This window comes from Megalops cyprinoides, chromosome 3 (genome assembly GCF_013368585.1).
Source record: "Megalops cyprinoides isolate fMegCyp1 chromosome 3, fMegCyp1.pri, whole genome shotgun sequence".
Classification (NCBI taxonomy): domain Eukaryota; kingdom Metazoa; phylum Chordata; class Actinopteri; order Elopiformes; family Megalopidae; genus Megalops; species Megalops cyprinoides.
The window spans coordinates 9,141,658-9,159,970 of record NC_050585.1 but is presented as its reverse complement, the minus strand read 5'-3'; the positions used below and the strand labels follow the sequence as shown (position 1 = coordinate 9,159,970).

The following is an 18,313-nucleotide window of genomic DNA, read 5'->3' as shown; positions in this document are numbered from 1 at the left end:
GGACGACGGGAACGGCGGGACACAAAGGCGACATCAACATCGCACAACAAACACACGTGGCAGCTTTGTTTGCACTGACACGGAAAATTAGCCCTCAGCTGCACGCGCCGCGCCGCTGGGAGGGCCTTATCTAATAAAGCCTGGCAGAATTACTTTTATTGTTCAGGTAGATTGCTCCTAATGATAGTGCCATCCATGTAAAACGATATGAATAAAGCCAAGGCTAGGAGAGAGCCCATTTATGGACGGCAAACTGCGCCTGAGCCTTCTGGGAGAATCCAATGGCTTGATTATTTTTAATGGCCGGGCTAATTTTCTTTTCTGTGAATGCAAATGATTCACTTTAACTGGTAAAGGAAGTGGGGGGGGGGGGGGGACCGTGCTGAATTAAGCAACATTGTAAACATCAAAAGTTCCTGCAATAATGGCTTTCCTCTGATGCTCGTCGGCTGCCTCGTGTTTTCCGCCAGTCTGCGCACAGGCTCTGATTGTTGGCTTTTCTGTGGCTGTGTGAATCGAGGCTGTGTCCTCAGAACGGGTGCGTGTGCACACACACACGTCTGTGCGAGCGCGAGATAGAGAATCTGCCCGATACAAAATCTACAACCACAAGCGAAACGTCCCATTTCTCTGACAATTATAATGCGCATCCAGCGCTGGTGCGCTTCGCTGTGCTAGAACTGGCAGATAAGGTCTTAAACAAGACAACTTTTTTTTAAAAACCATCCCGCATTCTGACAGCTATAGTCTCTTTTCAGCAATAAATGTCAGATGTGCTAAAACATTGCACTATGGTAACATGGCATCCGCCAACCCACAACCCAGCCTTGACCAACGTCACATTAGGATCAGTTAAACTGAAGCCAGCCGTGCAGCGAGAGGGGTCTGCGCAGCCTTAAACTGCAGGCTTACAGGGAAGAAGGCCTGCAGAGACGAGCGCATTAAGAGATATGGAGTACACTCAAAGACAAGCCTCTCAGGGGCGCCCTGAAGCACAGACACAGAAAGACTTACACTGAGGAGGTGTCGGGTGCCGAGGTAAGCCCGGGGCTCCCACTCTCTGAGTCTCACCAGCAGGAGGGCCGTCCGTCCCCGGCTCTACGGTGTCTGCGGGGGGGGGGGGGCACGCTCGCGCCACCTCTCCCCAACCCCCCCCCAACCCCCCCCCGGGCGCAGCTGACACCAGGCCCGCGCGCGCTGGAACGCTGTCAATGCTGCCATTACAGCCCGCATCTGGGAACTTCAAACCCATTGATAAGATGAAAGCCCCCGTGCACGGACATTATTCCACCGTGTCATTAAACATAATGCTTGACAGAAGGCATCACGGCACAAAAGAGGAGCTCTTTTATCCGCTGCTAGGAAACACAGCAAAGCAATTTGTCAGCGTGGCGCCGCTGAGTGCCAGGCTCCTGTCCTCCCCGGGGCCAACGGCTGCTCTTCCCCGGGGCCGCCTGTCGCCCGCTGGGCCAATGAAAGCTCAGAGAGCCTCACTGGTGCTCCAGACCTGCCCAATCACCTTCCACGGGCTCTCTCCAGCACCTCTCATAGCCTGCTGGACACCTAACTGCATCTCTGGAAGTCAGCGGAAAAAAGACTTCAGTTTGAGGACCAGGTGAGCGGTGGGCAGCGTGATGGTGACGAATGCAGTGTCCAGGTGCGGGTAACGAGCTGGACAGGGGCTGGGGGCTCGCGCACCTGTCTGGGCACGGAAGCTCGTTCCAGCTGTACCACTGTGGAACACCACTCCGAGCTCCTCTCATCACATGATTAATATTAATGATGGCGCGTGAACAGTCCCTCCTTTCGCTCTCCTTCTTTTTTTGTTCCTCCCGTGGTCTAATTAGGTGAAATTAGTCATCTGCAAAACAAATGTGCAGGCCGCCGCTGCTGCCGCCGTCGTCGTGGCGACGCGATCAGGAAGCCTCGCGGAGGAATGGAGGGGGGGGGTATCGTTCACCGATGCGTTTCTGCCTTTTCCTGGATCCAGGAGCGGAGGAGAACGATCGGATCCTTCCTCTTGTCCTTCTCGCCATCATGGCGATAACTTACTTCAAGTGGATAAATGCCCCTCTAATTTAACCGCTAGGACAACGTCGGCTGCTCGGGGGAGAAATTCTAAACCACTGTTCTGATAGCTTCAGTGCTATGCTAACTCTTTACAGCACGTGTCCCTCTGGCCACTTCAAGCATAAGATGTGAGAGTGAATAAAATCACGCATAATGACACTGGCCCTGCGGTGCCATGTGATTTTGGTGGCTCTCCCTCCCAGTTGCTCTCTCCGCCGCATATCTGACGGAGGCAGATCACCGCGGGGGATGTCAATAAACTTATCAAATGCCGTTCCAAATTAGCTTTGAATTCCAGAACAGCTATAATTAGCGACTCCATTTCCACCTATGTCATTTTTTTTTTTTAAATTACAAGCTCTCTTCGCTGCCAAGAGTAGCTTTCACTTTCCATTTAGAATAGTCTTTTCTAACTGAATAGGTGACTAATTAACAGTACTAGACCTCCTTTTTCAGAAAGTGCCGACATTTCATAAATAATACATATTTAATGTCTTGTCATTTTGTGCTCAGAGAGGCTTGGCTAATGAATTTTAACAGATGATTTATTCCCACTGTCGCCCCTCTATCTGGCTGGAGCTGACGCCAGCCTACCCCCCCCCCCCCCAACCCCAACAGTCCAACAGTTTCTCTTTTGTTAAAAAAGGGATAGTGACAGGCTACAGACAGGTCCAAGCCAGACTTGAAGAGCAGAATTTGCCACTTGGAATCAGAGACACATCTGTCTCCGTCAGGGCTGCGGTGCGGAGGGCGAAGCGACCCCTTTTTCCCTCTCTCCCCGCCACGGGTGGCGTGTCTGCGATCCAGGGGCGGGGAGAGTCGGGGGAGAGAAGCGCGCCCACCTACGCGGTGCCTCTCCTCTCTGAGTGACTTGGCACGGCTGCTGGTTGCGTCTGTCTGCTCCCCCTGGCCAGACAGGAGCTAATGGAGAGAGACTCCTCTGAGGAGCGTGGCATTTTCAGAGAGAGAGAGAGAGGGGGCCCGGGCGGGCGGGGACGCATGGAGCGGCTGGCGCATGGAGCGGCTGGGGGTTGGAGAGGGGGCCTGTTGGGTTTGCCGGGTCTCCTACATGCTTTTTCCACAGGCGTCTGCATCTGCCTTTCTAGAAAATTCTCCCGCACTGCTGCTGCTGCTGAGGCCATCCCATTTGAGGCCAGCACCCCACAACACATGGGACAGAGGACGAGCCACTGCCGCACAGCCCCAGAGCATCTGCCCGCCCCAGCTGTGAGACAGGGGCCATCCGGGGCCAGGAGAGGAGAGAGAGGACAGCCGCCCCCCTGCCGAAAACCCCATGACTCTGCCCTTGATACGGCATCTGCGGCATGGGATGCCAGCGTCACATGGAATACATTTACAAAGCATTTCCTTTTTTTTTTTTGTTTTGTCTCTTTTCTTTTTTCAGCACAGAGCATCAGCTGGGACAGAAGAAGAGAAATCGTCTCCCACGGGGCCAAGCGCGCCACATTATGCTGGCTTTGCAGATTCGGCCAATCGCGGCCTTCGCTGCGCTCCCTGTGACGCCAGAGCTGGTTAGGGAGGAAATGCCCAATGGCCTGAGATAATGTGGGTAATCTTGCCAAAAGCACTGGATCCTTCCCCTTTCCCAGCCCAGAGGAACGGGCAGGAGGTTCACAGGCAGAAATCAACCGCTACTGCAAATAACACGATCTGAATCTCGCCAGACAGCAAACACCAGAGAGAAAAAGAAAAAAAAACAGAAAAAGAATGCTAATATCTGCATCACTGTGATCCTCATCGCACGCAAAGATTCAAATGCACGACTGCACACGGTTTTTAAGCCTTTTCAAATGACATACAAACGTATGGATTATTGAAAAGCTGTAGCATTCTACAGCGCACTGCACTGAGGGGGGACTTGTCACACCTAGTGGACGTCAGAACTGCCAATGAGAATCCCGCTCAGCTATGGAGGCATCTCGGTGACACCTGGGGACATAAGGGACGGATGAAGGTGTCAAGAAAAAGCACTGGAACCAGAAAGACAGAGATGCACTGAAAACTGAGAGGAAGGAAGTTATATAAAAGAGAAAGGAAAGGGAGGGGGAAGAATCCCTGCTCTAATTACCTACCTGTCCTCAAATTCCTTTCCCTCAACTCGACAAAAAGGCCCTAGCGATTCGTGCATGCCTGGCACGCGGGGGTCTGGGAGGGGGCGGGACCCGCGCGTGTTTGCCGGGGGAGATAATAACCGCGCATTCCAGGACTGCGCTCTTGCTATGTTCCACGCGGCTGCCGGTGTCTGACCGACAGAGATCAAGCAGACATTCCTGCGTCTGGCAAAGTGCTGACAAAGGAGACCAGGCATTCCGCCGGCAACAGAGAGGCGCTGACCAATCAGGGCTGGGCGGCCGAGCGCCTCACTAAACAACATCGACGGCCGGGCTAAGAGGGCTCCCTGTCTGTAAGCGGGACAGTCTGTAACCCTGTCGCTGGTGTTAGTTAGTTGGGGTTAGTTCGGACCGTTTCATTATGAGCTATGGAGTGGAGATACAAAGGCTTTCGGAAATACTTCTTCGCAGTGGTCTGTGACTTTAGGAGAAGGAAAAAAAAAAGGCAAAATAGCTCTTCTCCTACCCGCAACAAAACCCAGAGGGATTTACAGAAGTGACCGGGAGTCAGAGAAGGTCTACCCACTCCGGTGAAAGGTTAAACCGTCAACACAAAATCATGTCAACACACACCCCTCCCTTGTGGACATTCACATTAAACCACAGATGACCTGGTCTTTCCTAGCAAAGTATTTTTGCTTCAGTAGCCCTACCAATAGTCACTCGTATCGACCAGCATACAATACTAAATGCACAGTACTACAAGCAAAAATGTGACACTGGGGAGAGGAACATTTTCCCTTTGTTACAGTATATTCCTGTACAGAACTGTGTGTGGTACCATTCTGCACTAATACTGCAAGAATATTTCAACTACCAACTCCACAGACAAAGAGCACACCATTAAAATCAATAGCTGTCTAAGCAAAACTCTGGCACTGATTGATTGTATAAGTGGCTCTATGGTATTGAGTATACCATTTTTCTATCATTTTGCTGGAATATGATGTATAATAAGGATCACATTTTTGACATACAGTTAAAAACTTACATATCACTACCTCTAACTATAATGTATTAGGTAAACATGATATTTAGTCATGAGGTGTTTGTCTGTAAAAGCATGCAGTTATTTGAAAATCATGTGCTCTGTGCAGTGCTGGTAGGTTTAAACTCGTTTTCATATATTCAAGCACAACACAGCGATCGTGCACTTCCATTTCTTCTGCCAAACCCTCCTTTTTTAACAAGTATCAAAAGTAGGACCTACACTCGGAGACCTCATACAGACCGGTTTTATTTGTGGCGTTTTTTGTTTAAGACAGCTTAGGAGTTCTGAGTCCCAGTTGGCTGAGAGGTTCAGTGCTCGGGGGATGGGTTAAAAATACCACACCGCTGTCACCGAGCTGGACGCGATGACGGCGTCTCCCTCGTCCTGTGACACGAGGCGTCCGGACGACAGCGCCTCTCCGAGGGACCGTGGCCCCCTCTGTTCTTCGCTCACCCTCGGCGCTCTGCTGGCGTGATCACAAGGGTACGTGTGCTGTGGGCGTGTCGGAACGCCTGGTGCTCTGTCCAGGGTATGAGTAACTAAATCTACACGTGTGGTGAAGAAGTGCCTACCCACGATGCGCTGCAGAGGAGCTGGGCAGAGCATTAGAGGGGATATCAGGGAAAGGTCACGTTTCAGTGTTTAACATCGCCCTGCTGGCTGTATTAATCCATGACTGCCTTAGCAATGTGACTGGATTGTTTGTGGGAGAGCAGGCTTGCTGCTGGAAGTTCCTATCATTCGCTCTTCATTTTCCGCCCAGCTAACCCAGAGTCCCGCTAAAGGCTGTCTTCTACCCTCCCTGTCCCCCCTCAACCCCACCCGCCACCACTGCCCTGTACTGGGCGCCCACATACAGAGATGGTGCGGACTGTGCCTTCTGCAGGCCTTGTGGCAGCTCGCTGTCTCCCTGCCTCCCGAAAAAGCCGCGTGATTCTCATTCGCGCGTCACCACCTCGGTGCCTCTGCTCACGGCAGTGTGTTTGCTTGGCAGAACCCACAGCTGAATCAAAAGGGGACTGATTGGGCTGAAAGCGGACCTGATTGGCTTCCTGCTTCAGCTACAGAGGCAAGAATGCTTCCCAAATTACACCACGGGCACTGGGGGTTGGGGGGGTGGGGCGAGCTGCCCTCAGTCAGGTCGTGGGGTAACACTGAGGTCACAGGGAGACAGGGCTCTGCTGTCTTCTAATGCAGGTACACAGGTCTCTTCCTGCAGCGCGGGTGCATGGGTAATTGGGGGTGAAGCGACTGAGACAGCACCCTGTCTGACACCCAGCGAAGCGCCTTAGGGTCCAGGGCCTCGTTTCTGATCATCAGTAATCATTTCTCATTGTGAGAGCGCAACGCTACCGGTCAATTTCAGACGCGCAGGCTGTTATTCATCACCATTGATTTATCTGCTGCTGAAACGGAGAGAGTCAGATGTGTTCTTTAGACTGACTTCTAAAACGGAGGCTGGGGAGAGAGAAGAGTTGTTTTTTTTTTTTGTGTAAAAAAAAAAAAAAAAAGTGTGTGGTGTATGCTAAGTTTTCAGCTGTGTGTGTTTCTGGGCATTCTGGAGTGGTCTTAATTACTGAAGACGTGAGCTCCCTGAGGTGACTGTGTCACCAAATTGCAGGGGGGGGTGTGAAAATGGCGGGTCGAACGAGCCGAATCGCCCCCTCCTCATCGCCCACCCGGCCCTTAGGAGAGGGTCTGTGTCGAACGGCCACGGGATCTGCTTGGCCCCGGTGAGTGAGGGGAGGGTATGGTGCAAGGTGAGGGGGGAAAGAGAGCGAGAGAGAGAGAGAGCGAGAGAGAAAGGCAGAGGCTGATGAGGAGGCGGGTGGAGAGAGCCGCAGCCGCGCAGGTATCCCAGCAGAGCATGTCACCTGGCCCTGCGGCCTGCGGGTGTGCCATGTACCCGGCCCGTCCGCTGGCCCCCCTACCTGAGCCGCGCGCCGCCGCCACCGCCGCCGCCGCCACCGGTCCGTACGCCGTCGCAGGGAACCCTGGGAAGAGAGACAGGGGAGCACATCTCATTTGCTGGACCATGTCAGTGCTGGGCCAGAGGAACAGACTCTGACTCTTCCTCACTCTGTATTACTGTCATTCTTCATATTAGGCGCAGTAGCAACAGCAGCAGCATTAGGTCAATTAGCAGAGCAACCTGCGAACACAATGATTATGACACCATATCAGTCTGAACTTAGAACGGGAAATACACTGGACTGCAAAGAGAGCATATTCCACAACCTTCATTAAATCCACCCCCCCCCCCCCCCCCCCCCCCCCGCCAAAATCCACAAAAGGCCAGCACTGCATGTGCCAAGCAAGAGGTGTTCAACATCATGCTGTTCCATCACCTCATTATCTCAGATACACACACATACAGACACACATACACAGACACACACAGTGCTCTGTGCTGCCGGCTGGGCTGATCACAGTCATGATATATGACGGGGGACTTGCTTTACTTAAACCATCATGGCTGCTTGAAATGCTTGAACTCATTTAAATCTGCACTACTTTTATCACTTCTCAACTGTTCTCCTCTTATTAGCGTAACTGATTTAGCAGCCATGTTTGGCTGGGATTTTCCTCAGTCTCCCTGTAAAACCACACGCGACGTAGCCACACTTCAGTGAGAGGCAGAAAAAAGCTGAGCTTAACACCTGAAAGAGTCACTCTGAGAATGGGAAATACTATTTTCTTTTAATAGCGACTATCAGCCTCATTCACCGAGGGCTGAAAGCTTGAAACCCCAGTAATTTGCGCTCTGAGACAGGCCATACTTTATACAATTCAGGTGTTTCCCTGTTTGCACTCTGAATGCCGGTTCTGGGCCTCTGAGCTCTTGCTGAATCAATAACTCCCTTCCTTGCAGGTTGAGAAACCTCAGTGAAAAGTGAGAGAGGGAGTAACTGGAATGACCGAAGGCTTAGCCTCCAGCATTTTCACCCAAGCTTCCTTTAAATAGTCTGTGCACACCGGGCGTGTTCATTCACGGCGGTTCTCAAACGCAGCGGGGGCCACGGAGAGGGCGAGGGCTCGAGTGCGCGCCGAGGCGGGCAAAGGGTTAACCTGAGCCGCGGCCGTCGGCAGCCGTGAAGGCTGATATGGAAACTGCGACACGCTCGCACACTTTGTAGTCCACTTGAGTCACTTATCTCTGTGCCCACGTGCGTGTGCTCGGCTCATAAAGTTGGGAGAGCCAATCACCCGGCGCTGTCGGCCGGTGAGCTTTACGCCTCGGAACCCAATCAATCTGGGGGATAATTTGGGCTTCAGGCAGCCTGAACGGGCCGGCGCTGCCTGACAGCCCCCCCGGCCCCCAGGGTGAGGGGATGATTTGCACGGGGGGGGGGGGGGGGGGGTCACGCTGCCACTGCCGCTACGTTTCCCTGCTTGTCTTTACTGCGCGGTTTGTGAGATACAGGAATTTGGAATTAATTACTTGTTACAAAGTGCTTGTTATTCCACTCTGTTAACAGGGGGCACCTGGCGACAGGCGGTAAACAGCATTGCAAAGAGGTGTCTTTTTTTCTGAAGAAGGTAAGGGGGCGTGTCCAACCCAGGTAAGTCCACTTGGGAAAGACCTCATTTTCATATTTGTTCATTTGGGTGTGTAGATGTGCCATCTACAAACTGATCATGGTACCCACTCATCATTAGTAGGGCATAATATATTCTCATGTCTGTTTTTGTCTTTATGTAGTCACTCTGGAGGAATTCCTTTTGATTGTTTGGTTAGGGAGTGCAAAGCGCAGTCGTGTTCGGAACGCAAACCCGAGGTCACGCAGGTGTCCGTGCCTGGGTGGCTTTGCGCCGGTCGCGGGTGGTGAGATTACTGTCCCCTGTAGCTAAAAACCCAGCAGCTGACAGCTGCGGACGCACGACTCCTGTGTCTCACGTCACCGAAGACAGCCAGGGGCCGGCCGTCCTCGGACAGGACTCATCCCCCGGCCAGAGAGAGACACGCCACCAATCTTCCAGCCTTGTGGCCCTCTCCTTGTCTAATCAGATCAATAGCTGTAGCCGCCATCAGCGAGGGCTGTTTAACGGCCCTACAACGCCGGGAAGAGGCGACCGCGTTGAGCCATAAACACCACAGGAAAACATGCCACAGAGGAGATTTGCGTACCATCATTATTGCGCTCGTAATATTAGAACTACTATTCCCAAGAGAGCCGTTTTACGAAGCCAGGCGAGCTTAAGCCAACGGAAACGCACGGTTCCACAAGAGGAACAGGAGGGAAGTGTCAACACCCTTGCAGCGGCAGTGTTCAAACAGTATAATCAAATACCGCCATCATCGCTCCCAACGATTAACAGAACACATCAGCACACAGTGTCTGAGTCATTATTATAATATAAATATAATTACTGGCTGGCTCTCTAATTAAAACACACATCTTTGGCGGCCACGGTTCATTCATGACAGGGGCCTGTCAGACAATGAGGCCCTGACACTCGAGATGGTTCTGTTCAGACAGAGGTATGGCATGTAATTAGGCTTCCTTTCGCTTCCCCCCCCCCCCCTCCTCACAATTCAATGGAAACACTCTCACCCAACACGCAGCCCATTTCTTTAGTGTCCCTAATACCCTTTTATATAATCAAGAACCGCAAATTATCTTAATATGAAAGCTCTGTTAATAAGAAAATCCATTCTCTAAATTTACTGCATTAGCCATCCTCCGGGCTACTCAAGGATATTCCACCCCCCCCCCCCCCGACCCCCCCCCAAAACTGAGTGGTGACTGGATTCACAGATTCGTGTTTGTATCTCCCTAGACGAAATCCAGGACCTGTTTGCACTATCCTGGCATATGAGTAATGGGAGAAAGAGGCTGTAAAGGTCAGGAGCTACAAGGGAGGGTTATGTGAGAGAGGAGCTCTTCTGGTAGGGAGAGGCCATGAGTGTTGGCTGTAGGGACGCCCACTGAGGCTTCATCTGGAAGCCTGTCCCCAGCACCTCTCTGGCCCCTCCCTGTTCCTGCCTCTCCAGCCCCGCCCATAGGGGCTTCGCGAAGCGCAGGCGGAGCTGAAGACAGGGCCTGGGGGCAGCGAAATCACACGGAGGGGGGAGAAATGCGTCAGGTTTCGCGAACCTGCTGGGAATGAGGTAATTTGCACCTCCGCGGTGCGGCGAGAGGGAATGTGTTGGCGCGAGGACCGGGTCATGCCGAAATGGCGCGGGAGAGGGCGTGGAGGAGAGGAAAGGAAAAAACAAAACAACGAGCGGCTCTCCAGAAAGCGGTCTGACCCCGCCGTGCAGGAACGGCCCCCGCACGCGGTCTGACGTCAATCCTGAGCCGGACGGATTACAATCAATCACCAGCCCCCCCCCCCCCGGACGCCATTACTGACAGGAGTCAAGTTGGCGCATTTGATTTTTTCGCCACTCTCCGTAATCTCTTCAGAAAATAGAAATCATGCTAAACGTTATGATAATGACAGCCGGCAAAGTTCCACCTCTCAGCCGAAGGAGCCTCTGCTGTTGCAGAGCAGAAATGCCTTTCGCTGGGTACAAGTCCTCTCTGTCGATCGTTTCTGCAGAGAGCGCCGTCTCTCCCCCACCACTATTGTTACTGGGGGGGGGGGCCCCCAGCGGAGTTCGCGGCTCCAAAGTTACTGATGGGCAAAGTTCTTGAGAGAGATTAACTTTGCAGGATTAGGTGGGTTAATTAATAGATCTCGCCGGCTCTTTGTTTTGTATTTGGATGGTAAGAAGTCACCCAGGAGAGGCGCTGCGGCATTAAATCAATTTCATGGCCCTTTATTACTGAAGAGATAAAGCCAATATTTAGCTTTCAATTTTTCACAATTATTTCATCCTCACCGCCACGTCGGCGGGCCATGCTTGGCGGGTCCGGGGAGCCCCGGCGCAGGAGACAAGGACACATCTGTTCTCATCTGGAGCCCTGGGGGTCCGGGAGGCCCCCGCCCCGCCTGCCCCCGCGGATCCCGCTGAAGGATTCGCTCGGCTTGCGAAGGAAAAAAAGGAGCGAACGGCGAACCCGCAGGGGGGGAGACCACCCGAGCGCATTTCCCACTGAGTCCTTTGGCTCCACGGCCGGTCAGCGTCATCTATTGTGTGGGTTTTTTTCTGACTTTAAGTGACCCGAACATTAAAGTACATTAAAAAGGTATGATGAATCCACTTAACAACACCCCCCCCCCCTCCCCGCCTCCCCCTGACAACCCCCCCCCCCCCACCAAGAAATGCATTATATTGCTCTGAAAGGGTGTCTTTATTCACTGATAATGTGAAAAATAAAGGAGAGAAACCCTTCAGAACCTTTGCTAATGCACTGAATGAAGGACACACAAATAATAGATGAATGTGAGGGGAGCCAGGACTCTTTCCTTCCGGGGGGGTGGGTTTGGTTGACGGACGCGGGTGCCCACGCGGTGGGAGCAGGTGAGGATGAGGGAGTGGCCCGTGGCGGTCTCTCTCTCATGGGGGAGAGGTCAGAGCCACCGAGCCTCGGCTCTCCGCTGCGCCTCTGCTTCTCTATATATAGCCTGACCCCCTGCGGCTGGATGACGACGGACTCCTCCAGCTCCCTCTCCCTCTCCGCTGGCTCGCTCTCCCCCCCCCCCGGCCCTCCATCTCTGATGTGTGACACCCCACGCCGCTTCCCTCCTCAGTCGCCCTTACCCTCGTCCCTCATTATGCCCCCTTTCCCTCTGCACCTCACGCGCCCCTCCACGCCCCCCCCCCCCATTCCACATTAAACACTTCCCTGTTTCTTCTGAGTGTTATGTATTTCTCTGCATCGTCACGTTTTCCCTCCATGGTCTTCTCCCTCGAAGCTCCTCCTTACTTACTGGCCCCCCCCTCCCTCCTCATCACCACCACAACCACTGAAACATAACGCATCCCAGAGGCTTGAAATTTTCCTCTCTCACATGGCCCACCCCTGTGCCAAGCAGTGAGGTCACTGGTGTCCGGGCAGCTGTGATGAAAAACCAGCGCTCGTAATTATGTCCGATATAGCAGGACGCCCGGAGCGGCCGTGGCGTTTTTGTGCGCCGCTAATGCACTGTCGACATCAGGCGAGTCGCCCCCCCCCCCCCCCCACCCACCCCCCACCCCAGCCCTCATCTCACGTTATCGACACACATCCGTGCCCATGTGACCTTGGCTAAAAATGGAGCAGGGCTGACTCCGGCTCTCCCATTAGCATTGACACACGCAGGAGAGACACAGCGCCTGAAAAAAACATCCACCGTTCTCCCTGCAGGTAAACACTCCCTGAGTCCTGTTTGTTCATGGCTGCAATGGCAGGGCGACCGAGAAGGATTTGGGGGGTGGATCAATTGGGGGGGGGGAGTCCTCCTGCCATTCTACAGATAGGACAGAGAGGACCCACAAGAGGACAGGGACCCTTCGGTAATGCCAATCCCCTACAGTGCCGTACATGGAGGATCTAAGGACAAAAAAACAACCCACAATTCCGCTTCTTCTATTTAGTAAATCGGCTTTTTGACACAATATTTTTTTCATTCCACTACTTGCAGCAGACAGTACCTAAAATGCGATAACTCAGACTCTTCGCAGCTGTCTTTCCTATCTTTTATGAACCAAACCATTTCCCGAGTCCTTCCTCTGTGTGGGCTATCAGCGTTGTTGTTGTTGTTTTTTTTTTGTTTTTTTTCCCCGGGATGCCTCATTTAGCAGAGAGCTTAACTGCTCCGTGGGAAACTAAGTGCAGAGGACAAACCTAGTGAGGCCTTCACTCTAAGGTCGTCCGAAACCAAACAAGCGGCCTGATAAATGTACCAGCGCCAGCCTGCTCCTCCAGCTCACCACAGCGAATCGGAGCAGCTTCCATTGCCGCGAGGAGAAGGCGAGCGCTCGAGGGAGGGGCTACGTTTTACAAAACCGTCAGCTTTTACAACTCGCGAGCACCATCAGCCGATACGCGCGAAATCCATCACGCCTCGGCCCGGGCACTCCAGGGCCCGGCGAGGGAAACGGAGAGAGAGCCAGGCACGGGTGGAAGAAAGGAAAAAAAAAAAACATCTATTTCCTTTGTTCTCTTTACCTGTAAATTGGAAAAGAAAAGGAGGGAGGGGGGGAGGACAAAAAGCCACAAATTAATATAAATACAATCACCATAGCTGCCTTTTTCATCTGAGGGCTGACAAGTGCCTTATTGTTGTCGTCCGTGGGCAGAGGACCTCGGCTTTTGTCGTACTGGAAAGGGCCTCTTTTTCTCTGGAGCTATTAAAAGCCGCCTTGGTGTGCGCAACAAAGGCCCGGGGACGCGGGTGGCCTTGACGCCGCGCTCTGCCACCCTCTCGCCCCGGCCGCGCTCAGCCTTTATTAAAGCCCACCGCCTCCACGTTAATGAAAACGCCTCTGCCTTTTCCAGGACGCCCGGGGAATGCGGCGATAGCCTCGGCCCAGGCAGTTGGAGGTGTGAGCGTATGCGTGAGCGTGTGCGTGCGCGTAGCGTGCGAAGGATGTGAGGGTGAGCGCTTCTGCTCAAAACGAGGCCTTTTTCGTTTTTGCGTACCCTCCCTTTCTTGTTGGTTCGCAGGTCTTTATCAAATATGAACAAAAACTTATAAAATTTAGAAAAAAAAAAAAAGGGAGGAAAGAGGACGCTGTTGCTGTTGTGCAAGCCGCACTCGCTGCTTAATGTAACGGTATGGAGAGGAGGCCGGCGGATTCGCCAAAAACTCAAAAATAAAAACAACACGTGCCCCCGTGCTCTAAAAATAGAGGCAGGTCCTGGCTAGAGTGGCAACAAACTCGGGGGGAGAGAAATGGGCACTGGGGGAGGCGGGGGGGGGGCTATTTGCCTCGTAAGCGTTAATGAATTTCCACCTCGAGGCGTTAGAGACCTGTTTGAGAGACGCCACGTCCCCGCCAGCCTATACCCATGACACACTTGCAATCCTTTCAACAGGAGGGGAAAAAAACAACCTCTTCAAACGTATCATGCACAGTGCATTAATGCTTTCTCGGGTAGAAGAACATGTATGAATAATATCTGAACATATTACACACATCTCACGAGCGTCGTGTGCGCATAGCACAAAGCCATTCCGGCTAGAAAGGACAACACCCTGTGAAATCATTATGACAATGAAGTCATAACGGCTCTGCTTACACTCGTGCCTTAGACATGCCTGGAGTGAGGCGGGAGGCATTGTTCATTCTGCCTGAGAGTGATATCAATTGAGCTCAGCTGAGTTCACACGTCACAGGGCTATCAAACCTCATGCACGCGCAATATCTTCGACAGTCTGCCCACGAAATATGCATGTGTGCACTGTTCATCAAATCGGAGGCGGTTGAGTTGCATCAGTTACTCCGCTCAGACTCAACCTGTTGCGAGCCATTACACCGCCCCGCACCACGGAACCGCCGAAAACGCCAAAACACAGCCGTCTCGTTACAGATCCCAACAACAGCATTATAACGAGGGAATATTGTGTCTCTGGGGCCCGTCGACAAGGGGGGGGTAGAAAAAAAAAACCCCGTGCAAAATCAAAGAGCCCGGAGAGGAAGCAGGACAGAGGGGCCCCTCTTAAAAGCACTTTATGAGCCCGCGGCCTCATTACCCAGTGCTCCGATATTAATTAGAGCAGGCCACCTAGGCCCTCTCATTAACACTCAAGTAAACAGTCTTAATTTGTTATGCATTTTAATGACTGTCTGAAAACATTCCGCGCTCGCCCGTTCCTCAGAAAACACGTGAAGAAGGAAAAACAAGACGGGGACGGAGGCTGGAAGGCGACGGGGGAGGGGGCCGAGGCTGAGAGATGAAAGGAGGAGACGGGCATAGCCGCCGTCTTCACGCTCCCTCAATAGGGGGAGCACTGGGGGGGGGGGGGGGGGGGGGGGCTGCGTGGGCGGGCGTGCCGAGCTACGGGTAGCCGCCGCCGCCGCCATGGCTAAGCCAAGACGCAATTACACTGCTGCTGCTGCCGCGGTCAGCAACGGGAGGAATGGTCTTCAGCCAGACCGTCTGGGAGCGCCACGGAGGATCTCGGCGAGCCGCCGTTATTCGGGCGGGTGACCTGTGGTGACGTTCACGGTCATCGACAAACCGGTGACTGAAAACTCGGGGATCAGGGAACGGAGGTGAGGGAGAGGAAGGGAAGCAATTCCAACTTTTAATGAAGGAAAGCCGTCGCCAAGCCACGCTTCTGCGGAGAGGGCCGCCGGGGGCCACAGGGGCGGCGCCGGAGCGGGCGAGACGAGGAGGTTTAGCGGGAGCGAGGAAACCCCCGGGGGACTGTGGGCGGGTGCTGTTACAGCAAGCTAAAGAGGAGGGGGAGCCCTCACTCTGTCCTCCGTCCCGCCGTGCTGATCTTCCTCTGCGACGGGGGCTCTCTGCCGCCGCCCCCGAGGCAGAGCACCAGCCGCGCAGGCGATTACAGCGACCCCGAACATCGCCAGGACTCCAGCAACGACATCCGCTCCCCGGCGACACCATCCCATAAATGCGCCCCGACAGTGGAGCAGACAGCGGCGCTGTTCTTCTGATGAGGTACATTGCCGATGGCAGAAACGATGCTCCTCGCAGAGGAAGCGTGGATTAACACAGAGGGGCTGATAAACAGCTCCTCTGTGTCTCTGGGGAGGCCATTCTGTACAAACTGAGAGAGCGCGCTCACCCAGCGTGGACACGTGGGCCGTTTTTCACGAGCCCGACAAGGTCGCCGCGGACCCTCCTCCCTTATCTCGGCACCAGGGTGGGTATCACATCGAGCTTCCCTGCCGAGGCTAAGAGGGGTGGCTTACGGGAGTGGCCCTAGAGCACACCGTGTCAGAGGGCACCAAACCAGGTGTGACGGCAAAAACAAACTTCTGCACTGCCACTTGGTGGAGGGCTGCGTTTACCTTCACACAGGTTTGGCCTGTTGGACTGTGGCAACCCAATGTCATTCCTGCTGCAGATGGCATTGCAGACTGACACTGACTGTACTTACAGTTATCTTTAGCTCAAAGCAAATCTGCTGAACCTCGACGGTTATACACAGGATCAGCCTCCAAAAATTTACAGCTCAATAAAGTTACAGCCTTTTGGTCTCAGAGCACTGACCAGCGTTTTATGTAAAAGCAGTCTCCTCTATTAAATCCGGAGCGTCCACTCATTCCCCACGAAACGAGCAGTGAATGGGCGCACGGGCAGCGCTTAAACCTGCGTGTGTGTGTGTGTCCGCACGCATCAGCCATCTTTGTGGGCCACGTGACTCACTGGCGGCATTTGCCTCCGCACGCCCACTGGGTTAATAAGCAGGCTTTTCAATTAAGGGCAATTTCGCTGAAGAGCGGGGCGAGGTGGCACAGCTGCTGGAGAACCTCACGCCTCTCACTCTCGCTCTCTCTCGCGCTCTCTCCCCCTCTCTCTCCCCCGCCCACAGGACCACTCACCTAAGTTCAGCCACCCCCGGCGGTCTGTCCTCTCTGACTCGCCCTGCCCCTCCCCCCTCCCCCCTCCCCCGGTGGACCGACCGCGCCCCTCCTGCGACCGCTCCAGCTGGCGGACGGTCCAATTAAACCTGGCGCCGCAGGAATTTCACAACCAAACGTGCGCTCTCGAAACAGACGGCCGAGCCGCCGGCCTCCGGTCGGTGCGCTGTCTGGCTGCTTGTCCGGTTGATCGGACAGCGGACCACCCGTTATTCTGAAGCAGGCTGACCGGGGGAAAAGAAATAACAAAGACTCACGCTCACACCTGCATACCTGATATCAGGAGGAGTGGAATTCTGCTTTCCCGCCACAGACCCTCAATATCAAAGTTATGTAGTCTTCTGACCCCCACGTCACACATCTTTATGCATGTATGTACGTACATCTGTATGTGTATGCGCGCGTGTAAGTGTGGGAGTGTATGTGTGAGACGGTTTACATGCGCATGGGTGAGAGTGTGTGTGTGTGTGTGTGTGTGTGCGTGCGCGTGCGTGCTGTGCATCAAAGCCGGATGTGTCAACTGCCAGCCGTCGGTGATGCAGAAACAACAAGACAGCCTCCTCCTCCGACAGGGGAAAAATACAAAACTGAGAACAGGAGAGGTCCTGCCAGCCCCGCTCTCCTTCCAGATGGCCCATTTCCATAACGGCAGCACGCGTCCTCACAGAACATAAATACAGCTCCGCGCGGAGGACGCCGTCTCCGACGGACGTGGGGGGCGGCGGGCTGGGGGGGGAAACCGCCCCTTGTTAGTGTGGCAGCGGCTCTGCCAGCGTTTGCTCGGGCCTGGGACGTGGCGTCCGACGCTCCGCGCCCCCTCGCGTCAACTCTGAAGCCCCGCGGTGGCTTTGTGGACTCAGCCGAAGCTGCGTACTCCCCCCGGCGGGGCGCTACGCCTGTTTACGGGGATCTGAGAGAGGCTCTCGTCTGATTTACGGCCCCTGAAACGTCAGTTTCTGTCACATAAAAATGAGGGAGGGCGCGGCGTGAGGAGCGTATATCTGCAAGTACTGGTGCCAGGACGCCGTGCACAGATAGCGTTTGCGGCGGTACGCTCCTGTCCACGACCTTTTATCAGGCGCGGGACGGAGCTGGCACGGGTGATAGATGTGACAGGAGTGATGTGTGGAGGCAACAGGAGGACAGGGCTGCTTCATCGTCCCCTCCCCAAAAGGACCTCCGTATGCACAGGTTAGCCTCCTAGTGTGTGCGTCTGTGTGAGTCTGGGAGTGTGTACGTGTGTGTGTGCGTGAGTGAAAGTGCGCACACCTGTGTGTGCAAGTTAGAGGTTGTGTGTGTGTGTGTGTGTGTGTGTGTGTGTGTGTGTGCATGTGTGTGTGCGTGCGCGTGTGTGGGAGGGAACTCAAGGACGACGTGACTGGCAAGAGTGGCCCTGGCATTAATGGATCTCTGGGTTAAATCTGTTTCAGAGGTAACGGAAACAGAGAGGAGCATCTGAGGTGAAAGACTGTGGCGTCACAGTGCAAATCTGGGACAGAGCAGGAACGCCCTCACAGGCACACATACAGGGCTAACCACAGCCAGCTGAATGAGAACAATCATTTGCATGGCACATTTGCCTCAATGCCAACGCCACACATGCAGTCCAGCCCAGCACAGACACTGGCATGTTACGCTCCTCAATGCTGTATCACACACAAGCACGCGTGCTGAAACACACACACACACACA

The 18,313-nt window shown here is 53.9% G+C and overlaps 1 protein-coding gene across 4 annotated transcripts in view; it reads right to left on the bottom strand.

Annotated features, from left to right (window-relative positions):
* Positions 1–18,313, bottom strand: part of LOC118774870 (RNA-binding protein Musashi homolog 2) — a 204,228-nt gene that overhangs the window by 16,944 nt on the left and 168,971 nt on the right. For all 4 annotated transcript variants that reach the window (XM_036524427.1, XM_036524429.1, XM_036524430.1 and 1 more), the window contains exon 11: positions 7,125–7,187. In XM_036524427.1, the coding sequence (XP_036380320.1) occupies positions 7,125–7,187 (63 nt within the window). The remainder of the gene's footprint in view (positions 1–7,124; positions 7,188–18,313) is intronic.